General features: G+C 49.1%; 2 protein-coding genes across 3 annotated transcripts in view; one reads left to right on the top strand and one right to left on the bottom strand.

Annotated features, from left to right (window-relative positions):
• Positions 1–5,869, top strand: part of Ppp1r1a (protein phosphatase 1 regulatory inhibitor subunit 1A) — a 7,836-nt gene extending 1,967 nt beyond the window's left edge. Inside the window, exons 2-7 of the mRNA XM_028781139.1 lie at positions 1,496–1,556; positions 2,426–2,463; positions 2,818–2,881; positions 3,442–3,597; positions 4,448–4,554; positions 4,963–5,869. Coding sequence (XP_028636972.1) covers positions 1,496–1,556; positions 2,426–2,463; positions 2,818–2,881; positions 3,442–3,597; positions 4,448–4,554; positions 4,963–4,968 — 432 coding nt within the window. The 3' untranslated portion in view covers positions 4,969–5,869. The remainder of the gene's footprint in view (positions 1–1,495; positions 1,557–2,425; positions 2,464–2,817; positions 2,882–3,441; positions 3,598–4,447; positions 4,555–4,962) is intronic.
• Pde1b (phosphodiesterase 1B) overlaps positions 5,866–12,920 on the bottom strand; it is a 27,241-nt gene continuing 20,186 nt past the window's right edge. For both annotated transcript variants that reach the window (XM_028781137.1, XM_028781138.1), the window contains 10 exons: positions 11,486–11,626; positions 11,031–11,131; positions 10,815–10,940; positions 10,599–10,700; positions 9,511–9,631; positions 9,201–9,282; positions 8,790–8,898; positions 8,209–8,339; positions 7,587–7,709; positions 5,866–7,118 (listed from right to left, as the gene is read on the bottom strand). In XM_028781137.1, coding sequence (XP_028636970.1) covers positions 7,606–7,709; positions 8,209–8,339; positions 8,790–8,898; positions 9,201–9,282; positions 9,511–9,631; positions 10,599–10,700; positions 10,815–10,940; positions 11,031–11,131; positions 11,486–11,626 — 1,017 coding nt within the window. In that variant the 3' untranslated portion in view covers positions 5,866–7,118; positions 7,587–7,605. The remainder of the gene's footprint in view (positions 7,119–7,586; positions 7,710–8,208; positions 8,340–8,789; positions 8,899–9,200; positions 9,283–9,510; positions 9,632–10,598; positions 10,701–10,814; positions 10,941–11,030; positions 11,132–11,485; positions 11,627–12,920) is intronic.

Raw genomic sequence — 12,920 nt, 5'->3', positions numbered from 1 at the left:
CTGCCTCCTGCCTCCTGCCTCCTGCCTCCTGCCTCCTGCCTCCTGCCAACACAACAATACTCAACTGTGCTTCAAATCCCTGTCTGGGGTAGGAGGTGGGGGCTCTGTTAAGTAAGATAAGTAAGGGCCTGTCCAACCTCAGAGCCCTGCTGACCTTTGGTCATGGGCTCCTTGGGTTCCCTATACATCAAGCCACTGATCCTCCTTCCATAGTCTCAGTCACTTCCACTCCTCTCCAGCGACCACCCGACTCCCCACAACCCCCAAACAGAAAGGGGTTAAGCACTACCAAAGGGGTGGTCTCACTCCCACATACATGAAGCAATGAAGTATCTTGTACCAGGAACAGCCAGAGACAATTCACATTTAATATTCACACACACACACACACACACACATACACACACACACACACACACACACACACACGAGTCTAGCTCTGCTGGGACCTTGAAATGTCACTAAAAGCAGATGCCACTAGTTTCCCCTGAAGCAAAAAGTCACTCCGTTCCATTCGTGCTGTTTCTTTCTTTGGAAAGAGCCCCCTCTCTGGCTCAAACAGTCCCTCCTACTATTCCCACTTTCTAGTCACCTCCAGCCACCACTGCCAGTGGTGATTATGCCAAGAGACAAATATGAACAGATCTAAATCTAATCAGTTGGGTCCTCACTGGACCCTGCTTCCCTAGGACTGCTAGCTTTACCTACCCACAGCCCTGAAAGAGCAGCAGGAGCTCCACCCGTGTGAGGCCACTCTCTTCCAAACCTCCCCCAGAAAAGTGGAAAACTACACATCCTGAAAGTCTGTAGAATTTAGCAACAATCAGCTTAGTAGATAGCAGGACAAGAAGAACAACCAGCAGCAGGAAGGGGGTTCAGTTGGAACTCTAGCCACAGATCAGCTTTATCTGCTCATTCCCTGGGCTGGCCAGGATTCTACCCAGAGCCCCTCCTCAGGTCCTGTTCACCACTGGGACCACTTCCCCTATTCCCTGACCAATTAGAAAGCCATTGTGTCCAAGGCTAGGGAAACTTTAGAGTATTGAGGGGCTGTGGTGGCCGGAGAAGTGGTGCCCTTCCTTCATGGTGGTTGAACCTGAGGGAAGCCTTCTGCAGACAGGTATGAGCACACAGAGGGTTAATGTCTGCTTCTGGGGTAGAATGGAGGCTGAGGGAAAGCCCTCTGACCTCTCATGTTATTTCTGACCATTGATCCAGGATGGACAGGACAAAGGCCAGAAATCAATACTCAGAGTGGACAGTTTCTGAAAGGAGAGCTGGAGAGGACGAGGATAGGGTGAAGAGGCAGTACAAGGAAGGGACTATGTAGACAGCCTGGGTAGTTTCTTGTGTCTCCAAGAACAGCTCACCCCAAAAGAAGGGAATGGGTCAACAGTACTCCAGAGTTACCAGACACTTTTTGAGGGGTGTGCAGAGTCTGCCTGGGAGGTATTCCTAGAAAACTTGACCTCTTATTCTTCCTCCCCTAACCCAGATTCGGAGGCGCCGCCCCACCCCTGCCACACTTGTGCTAACCAGTGACCAGTCGTCCCCAGGTAACCCCTTATTAGAGGGTTAGAGTGCTAGAAAGAAAGAGCAGACCTCAGTAGTAGAGATCCCCCATGCCGGCTTAGCAAGATTTATTTTGCTTTTAGAAAGATGGAGGTCTGCTAGGAGGGAAGAGGACAGCCTGATTCCTAAGGCCCCAGGAATTAGGATGGTCAACTTAGTGCAGGTTGCTGTGACAACAGCCTTGTAGGTTTCTCCAGCAACTGAGATGCTGTTATCCCCACTCCAAATGCAGTGGCAGCTGTGAGGGGGAGAGACTGTCTCCATTATCTAGAATCAGGTCCCCAGAGGGTGAGGTTAGAAACAGCTCAGGGAACAGCTGGAATTCTGGTCACCAGAGTCCCCACCAGGGTCTGGGGATACAACAAGGTCTTAGAGAATGTGAGAGGAGCTTGGTAGGTGTAAAGAAGTGACCAGGCTAGACTGAAATTGAGGATACCAAAGCCTCCAGCTCTCCCCACCCCAACTTTCATAAATGATGCACATCTATGGACCCTGACTAGAATAAGTTTGCTAGTCTCTCTCAGGGAACCCTGCTCCTGTGAAAGCTCAGCTCTGGCCTGGGGAATGACTGGAAGGGAAAAGAGACCTGGATACTGCAGAGGAAGAAAAAATTCAGAAGGACCACACATTTGCCTTCACAAACTTCAGGGCCTGAGGCCAGGATTCAGGCTTAGACTAGTCACGGGGTCCAGCCTGTTTTGAAAAAGCCAAGTCATAGTACAGGGGGATCCAGAGAGGACAGGGACAGTTCAGGACAGAAGCGACTACTGTGTATCTTCTTTTAAGTACTCAGGTCTTTAGGAAACCTCTGGGTTTCCTGCTCTTATTACTGTTTTCCCCCTATTTCCCCCAGAAATAGATGAAGACCGGATCCCCAACCCACTTCTCAAGGTGAGCTGGTCCCTACCATTCAGCCCAGCCCTCAAAAGCCAAACCCTCATCCTCCAGATCTGGGGTGTATCTCAGTAAAAGAGAGCACCACTTAGCAAATACAGACACTGAGGTAGCACCCCAGAACCCAAAGCAAAAACCTTGTTCCTCACCAGTAGGGTGATGTCCTCTTCCATGCACCCCCAAAGATATGTGCCCCCCCATCTCCAAGCTCAGCCTGGTAGAAGCAGCTAAGAAACAAGAATTTTCTCTCACTCCTAAAACCCACCTGCCCTAATCTCTAATCCAAAATCACGCCAAAGCAGAGAAGGGTGGGAAGAGCTGGCACCCAACCAGGCTCTGTGTCCTTCACAGTCCACCTTGTCAATGTCTCCACGGCAACGGAAGAAGATGACAAGGACCACACCCACCATGAAAGGTTTGGCATCCCCTTCCCAATTTCTCTTCTGGCTGAAACTGGAGAGTAGATCTAATAACCCTTTTCAGGGAGCCCTTGGGAGGTAACCTTGGGAGGTTACTGGGTGGGTCTGCCTTTACTTGAGTTGCTGTGTGAAGGAAGCTCCTGTGGCCTTGATGAAGCTGGTCCCTGGACCAAGCCAGAATAACACCTCTTCACTATGACAGATAAATAGTACATGTAACCTCATCATCACAGCACATGCGAGGTACATGTCCCTGAGACCAAATTGAAGCTTCTCTCTTGCCCCTAGGGAGACCACAGGTTCTAGTACATTAGGAGTGTCTTCTGCACAGAAAGGCTCTTCCCCTCCATTTCCCTTTGAAAAGACATTATGTTCCTGCTTTCATCTCTCATTGCCCAGCAAATGTTCCTCCTTATTTAGAGCCCAGTTCATGGAAAATTAAAGCACCCAGCAACATGCACAGACCCAGTGGTGGGACTAGTGAATTTGGGAGGCCTCCCACAGGAGATTTTAGGCAGATAGATCCAATGTTTCCCCACTTTCTCTATGTCTCCAGAGCTCCAGACGATGGTTGAACATCACCTAGGGCAACAGAAGCAAGGGGAAGAACCTGAGGGAGCCACTGAGAGCACAGGGAACCAGGAGTCCTGCCCATCTGGGATCCCAGACACAGGCTCGGCATCAAGGCCAGATACCTCTGGGACAGCACAAAGTATGTACAATCCTGGGAGGGCACCAGAATGCAGTTCCCCAGCCTTACAGGAAGACAGCTTTACCCACTGGGGTACAGGGAGGAGTCACAGCCTGGGAGGGATGGAATAATAGCTAAAAGCCCAGTCAAGGACATGGATATATTCCATACATCATGTATTTGATGAACTTTGTCTTATCACCTTAGACCCCAGAGATCCTGCTGTGGCTGGAAAAGGAGGAAAAACCCACCAGACTTAGATCAGGGAGGGCTACAATCCTGCCTCCACCACTGGCCACTTTACCAGCAGAGCTAACGTCTATTTCACTAGATTTGCTTTGGAGTCTTCCAATGAGAGTGACTCAACACCTGACACATACAAAGCCTTCCATACAAGGAATGTGGCGCTGGTGGTGCTAATCCCCTTCCCCGAGATGCATTCCAAAATTCAGACCATTTCCAATTGTGTGAAAGTGATACAGTACACAGACTTCATGTTACATAACATGCCCAGCAGAGCATCCTGTAATTAAGCACACTCTTTTCCTACAATCTAGTGAGTGATCTCTAACTGAGATAGGTAACAGAATTGCATCATATCAGTTCTTGTCATGCTTAGCATCGCTTGAGTTTAAACTCTAATTTTATTTATTATTTATTTATTTATTTGCTTTTTAGGGTTTGAGGGGTTTTATTTTTACTTTTCAATCTCTGGTTACAGGGGAAAAATAGTCAATCTATCATAGTAACTGTGATCAGAAAAACCCCAGACGGCAAGGTAGATCTGTTTCCCATGGGTCTTGGCCCCTTCTCAGCAGCTGCACACCTTTATGAGGGCTGGCTCCCTCCACCACCCACTTTCCCTCTCTAGAGCCTGCAGAATCCAACCCCAAGACTCAGGAGCAGTGTGGTGTGGAGCCCAGCACAGAAGACCCTTCAGCCCACATGCTACCACAGAATTCCCAGGGAACCAGCTTGGTAAGCCTCTTGGGCTGGGCTTTAGGACCTTCAGGAGAGCGGGCTGTAAGAGCTAGTATTTGGAAACAAATGTGTAGACAAAGGAGCCGCTTTATTTAGTCACTAAAAAACTAGCCTTTGTGCTAAGAAATGCCCTCTGACAAAGAGAGGAGGGATTAGGTGACTAGAGAAAGGATCAAATGGAAAGTTTGTTGTGTAGACCTCTGGAACAGGTGATGGAAGTAGACTTAATTTTATTTTTTAATAAAGGGCAGTTGGAACTAAAGTATTATGGGCCTAGAAGAGAATGGGCTCAGATTGAGATCCACAGCAGGACTTCCTTAGAAGGTGGATAGCTGGGCTGACCAGAAAGAAGAATGAGCCTATGGCCGGCCTTTCAGTCACCTCCCCTTTCCTCCCTCGAAACAGGTCTGACAGAAGTTGGCATCCAGGGATCGCCACTGCAGTGTGGAAATTCATGAACACTGGACGTTTCTTAATCTCTTGTTTTTAAAAGTGATAAATTTGGTGTTAGGTCCTTGGTGCTTTTCTTCTTTCCAGCCTGGGGATTCCTTCCTCCCCGAGCTCTTGTCTGCACCCCACAGCCCCCACCCTCAGGACCAACTAAGGAAGAAAATAGGGGACTGACAAAAGCCTAGCCTCTACTAGCATAAAGAAAAATAGGTGTTTGGAAGTAGGAGGTCACCTCAAGGCTTTCCTTTTTTACTGTAGAAAGCTCTGCCCACATAACAGGGCAGCCTACTTGGCTCTCTAAAGCAGGTACCCAGACCAATGAGGGCTTGCTATAGTGCCATCTGCTGGACATAAATGGGAAGTGCATCTTGTCCCTAGATCCCCGAAAAAGGGACTATTTGGAATTGTTTGGCCTCCAATTGTGTGGCCACTGTTCCTTGTTCTAACCTGACACAAAGGCAGTCAGAAAACACAGTGACTAGACACCCAAAGGGCCACCTCTCCTACTGTCCCAACTGCTAAGGTCAGGGCAAAATTAACACCATGCACAAATCGGAGACCATTTGTCTCTGATCCTAGTTGGCTTCTGCTGCTGATTCTGATTTTCCCAAAGAACTAAAGAGATGAAGGGAGAAGGCAAGCTTCTTCCACTCCCTTTTCTTCAGCAGTACCACACATCTGAAAAGAGCATAGACTGGTCAGTGAAGGACTGTGTGCCCCATGTCCACCCCCTAGATAGGTTTCACTTGAATCCCCCTCCAACACTCATGGAAGATACCATGACAGAGTTCTGTCCAGCTTAGGAGACAACTATAAAAGACACATGAGAGAACTTCTTCCTAATGAACACCACACACATCCAGCTGGTCTCCCTTCTTTATTGATCTCTGGCTATAGGAGGGGCCTGGGAGACCAAGAGCATGGGGGAGTCACATGCGGTTCAGAGTGGCAGGTCTAATGACCATGGAGATGGACTTCACAAGAACAGGGCCCACTGTACAAATGCATGTATTTACAAGAGAGGAGGAGGCAGTCACCTGGACTTGGCCTTATCTGGGGTGAGGTGGGGCAAGGAGCCTGAGGACAGGAAGAGGCTTTATCTGGCTGCACTCACTCTGGGTGCTCCAAGTTGCAACTGCCCTGAGCCCCTCCCCATCTACCTTCCACCCACCAGGGGCCCAGGGGAGGGGAATCTCTTAGTGGGCCAGTTCTGGGAGAAGGGAAGCAGGAAGGACCTGCTCTGTGACAACATGGATTACTGGGTAATACTTCACCCTGCTTGCACTGGGGCTAGCTGCTCTCTCCTTCCTTTGCTCATAAGATACATCCGAAGGAAGACCTCAGAGCATTTACAGACATTGGTCGGATGAGGGCTTTCTAGTTCCTGGGGACAGGAAGGAGACAAAGGGCCAAAACCCCAGCTAGAGCAGGTAACAAGCCCCGCAAGCCCAGACAATCCCCAAGTTCTTAAGGACTCCAGAAAAGACTTCCCTCTGACAGAATCTGAATGGCTCCTCTCCTCTCCCAGCCACTGTCTGGGTACAGGAGAGAGAACATTTGCAAGAGAATGGAGCTGAAGAAGTGCAAGTATGGGGTCAAGAGGATGTCCCCCACTTCATCCTAGGAAGGAACTTGAAGGGACACCTGCCCTTCCCATGTAGGGCTTTGAAAACTGCCAGCTTCCTGTCCTATTCTGGCCCTTTCTCAGGGAAGAGAAGGAAAACCCAGACCTGCCAGCTAAGATCTGGGGTGGGGGACTGAGGGAACCCCCAAAATGTATTGCTTAGAAACTTGGAGGCAAGAAGGATGGGGAGGGCCCAGGGGGCTGGCATCTCTGACCCTCCCCTCCAAACTGTAGGAAGCCTGCAGGGAGCTTACTCCTCCCAAGTGGCCACCTGGCCAAGGAGGGAGTCCAGAGGCAAGGGATGGGCACAGTGACCACTGGGGGCCTGTGGGTGGGGAGGGGCCCTTCCCACACCCCACCCGCTCCAACATTTGGCTCTCAGATAGGCTGTCTCTACCACAACCAGCACACTCCCTTGGAGCAGATGGGGAAACCAGTCCTGATGGATAGTGCTAATGACATCGAAGACTTTGGACTCAGTGAGGACCTAGAGAAAGAAGGAGACACTTCAGAGTTATGTTCTAGAATTTCACCTGTAACCTGACCTTCCTTCTCCAAATTCCACCCAGTCCTCCCTTGATCTCTAGTTGGGTGCTAATGCCCTTCAAAAGCATGGTAGCCAATGGTATAAGCTAGGATGGAATAGAACTCGCATTCATTCACCGGCCCTCACTGAGCCTTGTGCCCAGACTGGTGCCTGTTTCCTAATCTCACAATTATGGTGCATGTGTCACCCTGCCTATATTGTCTTGTCCTTTATTCCCTCAAGTAAGGACTGTGGGTCCAAAGGAGGTGGCAGGAGCCCCTTACTTCCCACCCACACCCTGACTTAGTCTTATGCCTCCAATTCTCTGCTTTACTGCCTCGAAAGAGGAAAGCCTCCTACTGAGTGGAGCCTAGAGATGAGCCACCTGAAGCCAGACTGGCTTGGCTAACCTCCTGCCTCCCAGCTCACCTGGCCAGCCCCCAGTTCCCTAATCCAGATTCCCATTCTGGTTGTGCTCATCTTCTGCAGGGGAGGATGGGGCTTCTTCCTCACAGGGGGATAGTTCATCAATGGACATCTGGTTGGTGATGCCTACAGAGGATTCCAAGAAATCTGATATTAGGCCAAGAGGTAGTTTCTCTAGAACCAAAGATGTATGTGAAGAAAACAAAAGGATTGACCCTCATCTACCACCTGCATCAACTGAGCTACCTGTATCCACCCCGCATGAAACACTCACAGCCCCTGCGCACACTGCAGCCAGCACCACCAGGTTACCCAGATCTCTAGGGGCATCTCTAGGGGCACCATTTGGAGACAGCCACAGAATACAAGGGGTCCAACCATGATGTGTGCAAAGTCTCGGGGCTTAGAATACTATGCTGTCCCTATCATCTCTCCAGCTCTCATCCTGGAACAGCATGAATCATCCAAAGAGTCAGCCTTTCCTATGGCTTCCTATTTTAGCCTGACTGGTTCCATTCCCAACTACAGGAGCCAAGGAGTTTCCTGGGACTTAACAAAAAAGGGGACTGCCGTTGTTCTGCCAGCCACAGCATGTTCACACACATGCATACATAACAGCACCCACCACTTGCTGCCCGTTCCTTCCACTTCTGTTTGTTCTCTTGAATGTACTTGGTCCAGGTGGAGCGGAAACTGATCACATCAGGGTTGGGGTCTCCTACGTCCACATCTAAAGAAGGCTGGCGCCACTGGAAGCTAGGAACAAGACCCCGTACACATACCCAGTTCCAGATATAAGACCCAGCCCTCTTCAAAACCTACTTCTTAGCCCTCAGTATAGAGATAAAAGATCAGTAAGAGGCTGAGGGGTCTGAGTTCTCTTTTCCCTCTTCTAGATACCCCAAATCGTTGTCTCTCATCCCACAACTGCATCCTTCCCTCTCTACATTTTTTTCTCCTAGTAGAAGAAGAACAAAAAAACAATATTATCTGAAAGACAGCATAGACCTTTAAAAGGAAAACTAATTTTGGAAGCCTAGGTATAAGTCACACCCTTCTAGTCCTATCCTTTTATGACAAGCAGAGGGACTCTCAAACCTAAAGCAGTCCACCTCCCTCACACCTTCTAGCCTCTGTCTCTTCTCATAAAGGTATCCCCTCTGCATTCAATGAGCCAGGACTCATGGTTACCCCAGCTGCAGTCACCTGGGCTGACTTTTAGACTTGGAATCATCATCTGTCAAGGGCTGGACACTCTTTTCTGCCACATCAGTCAGCACAGAGAAGGTGGGCTCCACAATGAAGTCAATGAAACCTGCAGGAAGTGCTCAATCAACAAAGATGTCTCACTTGGAGAGCTAGGCAGAGGTGAGAGGGAGCATGGCTGTGAGCCTCAGCTGCAAGTAACAAAGCCTAGAGAAATGACTTGAAAGAAGAGCCTTCCCATTGGGGACAACTTGGAGAGGAGATCCCAGAAAGATCCTTCTCCTTTGTCACAGAGTCCTCCATCTACCCCTTCATCCTTGCCTCAGAAAGAAGAGCAGTTTGGGGAGTTGGAGATTTGGAACAAGCCTGGCCAGGCCCAGATGTCTCCCTTCCTCTTCCCCTCAGACTCACCTATCTGGGATTGGGCCACCAATGTGGAAGTGCGATCACAGAGTGGAGAGAAGGGCAGGCCCAGCTCTGCTTCCTTGTCACCCTAGGAAAAGAGGATGGATACCTCAGGGTTGGGAGATCTAGGGAGATGAGTGGCTGCAATGGGAGAAAAAGATGCTACCCCTATGACCTGAAAATGAGGGTGCATAGCAAAACCCAGAATCCAGCTGGGCTGATAGAGACTTGACCCCACAGGCTTGGGATCCATTCAAGAGTAAAAGGTGGGAAGCTTGCAGAGCAGGGGGTAGGAAGGTTCCACTGACAGGGTTACCTGGCGGAAGAACTCTTCCATTAGGGCCTTGGTCCAGCGGCTGTGGACTGACCACTGCTTAGTTGGGTGGCTGATGTCAGCAGCATGAAGCAGAAGAGATAGGGCCTTGGACTTGTCAATCCTGGTTAGGGGAGATGTTGAAGAAAAAGAAACTGATCTTCTAGGAAAAGGAAACCTTGACCATTCCCCAACTTCTAGTCACATACATACACACACACACACACACACACACACACACACACCTTTCCACATAACTCTAAATAGCCTACACACTTGTATACTCATCTGTGTGTACAGATGTAGAAGCACAGATAAGAACCTCAGAAGCCAAGCTCTTAGAATCAATGTATGTGAATTTGACTCCCTCTCATATCTACCATCCACTAATTGTGAGACACTAAATAAGTTACTGAAAATGCTGTAATTCATTTTCTTCAAGCCAAAAGTGAAAAGCTACATATTGAGTTGTCGTGAGAATTAAATGACTTATAACAAGTATTTCAAAGTGTCTGACACATAATGTGTACCCAGTGATGTTATTCACAATGATAATCATGGTTCTTGCTGTTAACCACCCCCCAACAATGTCCCATGGTGACCCCAGAGTCTCTATTCAGACACCATACACACAGGTCAACACACACCTCCAGAGCACCAAGTCCATTCTTGATTACACACACTTATCTATTCCCAGTCACTTTTAAACAGCATTAGGTAGAATTACAACATTTTTGTAACCTCACACAACTCTCCCAGTGGCCTTTAGAATAGGAGCTAGTGTGGCGAGAGGCACTTCACTGTTAACATTTCAGACAAGAACATGTCCAAAAAGATTTATTGTATTTCCCAACATTCCAGAGTAATCCTGTCCTGCAACTACAATAAAAGCCCCATCCAGGCTCCTGGCCAATTCAGACCAGTTAGACACAAGTCCATTCAGAAACACCACACACACTTACCTGTGTACACTCAGATGAGTGCCTGGAGCCAGGAGAGTCTCTGAACCCAGGTAAGAACCCAGGTGCACCACTGCCCATTGTACCCTGATTCACAAGGCCCTCTCTGCCCTACATCCCTCCATGTACTACCTTTCCAGCTGCTGCAGGGCTGTCTTCATAGTCTTCACTTGCTGGAAATGGCAAGACATGTCTGTGGCCAACACCATCTCAATGACCAGGGCCCTCAGCTCTCTAAGTGGACAAACAGAGACCAGTCCTTTCAGCAAAGGGTAGGACTAAAGGATGGGGTGCAGGGGGAGGCTGGGGTTAGGGTTTCAGGGATGCCACATGCTGGCCTGTGCTCACACAAATTCATCCTTGGTGAGATTGATAAAAATGTTCATCTCATCATCCTGCATCAATCGAAAAACAGAGCTGATGTGGTGATTCTCCAGCACCGATCGATCATTGTACAGGATGGCGCATTCTGACCTGTGAAGCTGTATGTCATGCCCAGTCCCCTATAAAGGGCTCCTCTGGCATCTTTGGCCCCTCCTGCTCCTGCCATGCCCCATTGCTCACTTGGTCTGGATGTGGAAGCTGTTGGTTGTGCCTGTGTGCTCATAGTCATGGATGGCTGCAGCGAAGATGATGGCCAAGACCTCAATCTCTGACAGGCAGTGCTAGGGGAAGAGGAAGAGAATGATGTAGGCCCAGCACTCTGCCAATCACTCCCAGACACCTTCCTCACTCCACCATCATCAAAGCTAGCCATGTATTTCAACTCTCAGAATGGCCAGGGACTTTCCTCTGTCCTCACCAGTCATATGCCCACTACACTCTATGGTGTGTCCCCAGCAGTGCCCAGGAAGTGTGGTACACCTGGGAATTCTCTGGAGGAAGTGGATGCAATTTGACTCTGAAGGTGTTGGAATTCCAGGAAGCAGAATGAGGAAAGGGGCACTGAAAGAACAGCCATGGCTTCCTAGTTCTAGATCCACAGGTCCTGAACAGCAGGAACATGGCCAGGCACCTACCACCATGCCTGTGCGGAGCAGGAAGCAATGGACAGTCTGGGTCACATCAGCTGCGTGGATCTGGTTGTGGTAAGGATTCTTATATTTCCCATAGCCTGTCTCCAAGGCCTCTAGAAAACTCATCAGAAACACTGTGGGAATCTGCAGGAGGAATGGTGACATCAAGAATCCACAAAAGTAATGAGACAAGCAATCCCAGTATTCTTTACAAGGTAGTCAGGTGTGATGATGTGCACCTGTAATCCCAGCACTTGACTGAGGCAAAAGGTTTGCAAATTCCAGGCCAGAGTGGACTATACAGGGAGACCTCCACCTCACTTCATCCACCCACCCTCCCCGAAAAGAATTGGGAGTGGCCCAAAGGACTAGCACTGGCTCTGCTAGTTCAACTGCTAGTTCAGATTCAGGCTCTACCACCTACAGCCTGTGTGACCTTGGATAATCCACAAGCTTTCCTGTGCTTTCCTAATTGCAAAATAAAGATACTACTACCAACCTGGGATTTAGTGAGAAAAAGTACAAGGCATTTAGTAATTACTCTCTGAAGAGTATCTATAATTATTATTTCCATGGAGATTTCTAAGGAAAGGAAAGAAAGCCTCCCTCCTACCTTCCAACCACCTGCACCACCTCCAAATCTAATACCATGGAGAAAAACTCAGAAACAAAAGAAGAATAAGATGAGTTACAGAGCAAGCACCCTTGTAGCAGATATGGAGCACCTGTTCCTCTGTGAATTAATTCCTCCCTGACCACCTCTACCCCACATACATCAACAGGCAGCCCACCAGGCCCACAGCATTTACATACATGTACACATACCCCAAGAGCTAGGACTCTATCCATCCACTCTCAATTCTGTCCCTGACTTTATATGTCCTTGGGATATCTCTTAGGATATCAAGGCTCCTCGAGGGCAAAGCTAATCTTCACCTGAGACCAGGAAGGGATCCAGAGCTCTGCAGATGAGCTTCAGAGTGACAATGGACAAAGACATGCCACTAGTCAGACCCGAGCATCCCCCACCCTTACCCCTGGAGGGCTGTGCCCCAAATTCAGGGAATTTTAAAGGACCGTTTCCATGACAACTGCCCTTGCTTTTGTGTTGCCATGGTGTCCCTAGAGGGAAGGGAAAAATAGGGGGGAACAGGAAGGGAAGAGACCATGGAGCTTGGGAAGGAAGCCTGACCAGGATGCAGTACACATCCCTATCACTAAAAGTTGTGAAGCAGTCAGGCAGGCTAGCTAAAGCCAACCCACTGCAGCTACTCTTGGGGCCCCCTAACCCAGCCCTTCCACATAGGGAGGGAGTTTGGAAAAAGCTGGTGTCTGAAGTACATCTGAGAACTACATATCGAAACTGGAGCTAGGAAAGGTAGCCTGCAATTCTTGGCCTAAGAAGACAGAGCTGGAGCGGACAAGGAAAGTTCAGGGG

The sequence above is a fragment of the Grammomys surdaster genome, unplaced genomic scaffold, assembly GCF_004785775.1.
Source record: "Grammomys surdaster isolate TR1022 unplaced genomic scaffold, NIH_TR_1.0 374, whole genome shotgun sequence".
NCBI lineage: Eukaryota > Metazoa > Chordata > Mammalia > Rodentia > Muridae > Grammomys > Grammomys surdaster.
This window is presented reverse-complemented; position numbering and strand designations above follow the sequence as displayed.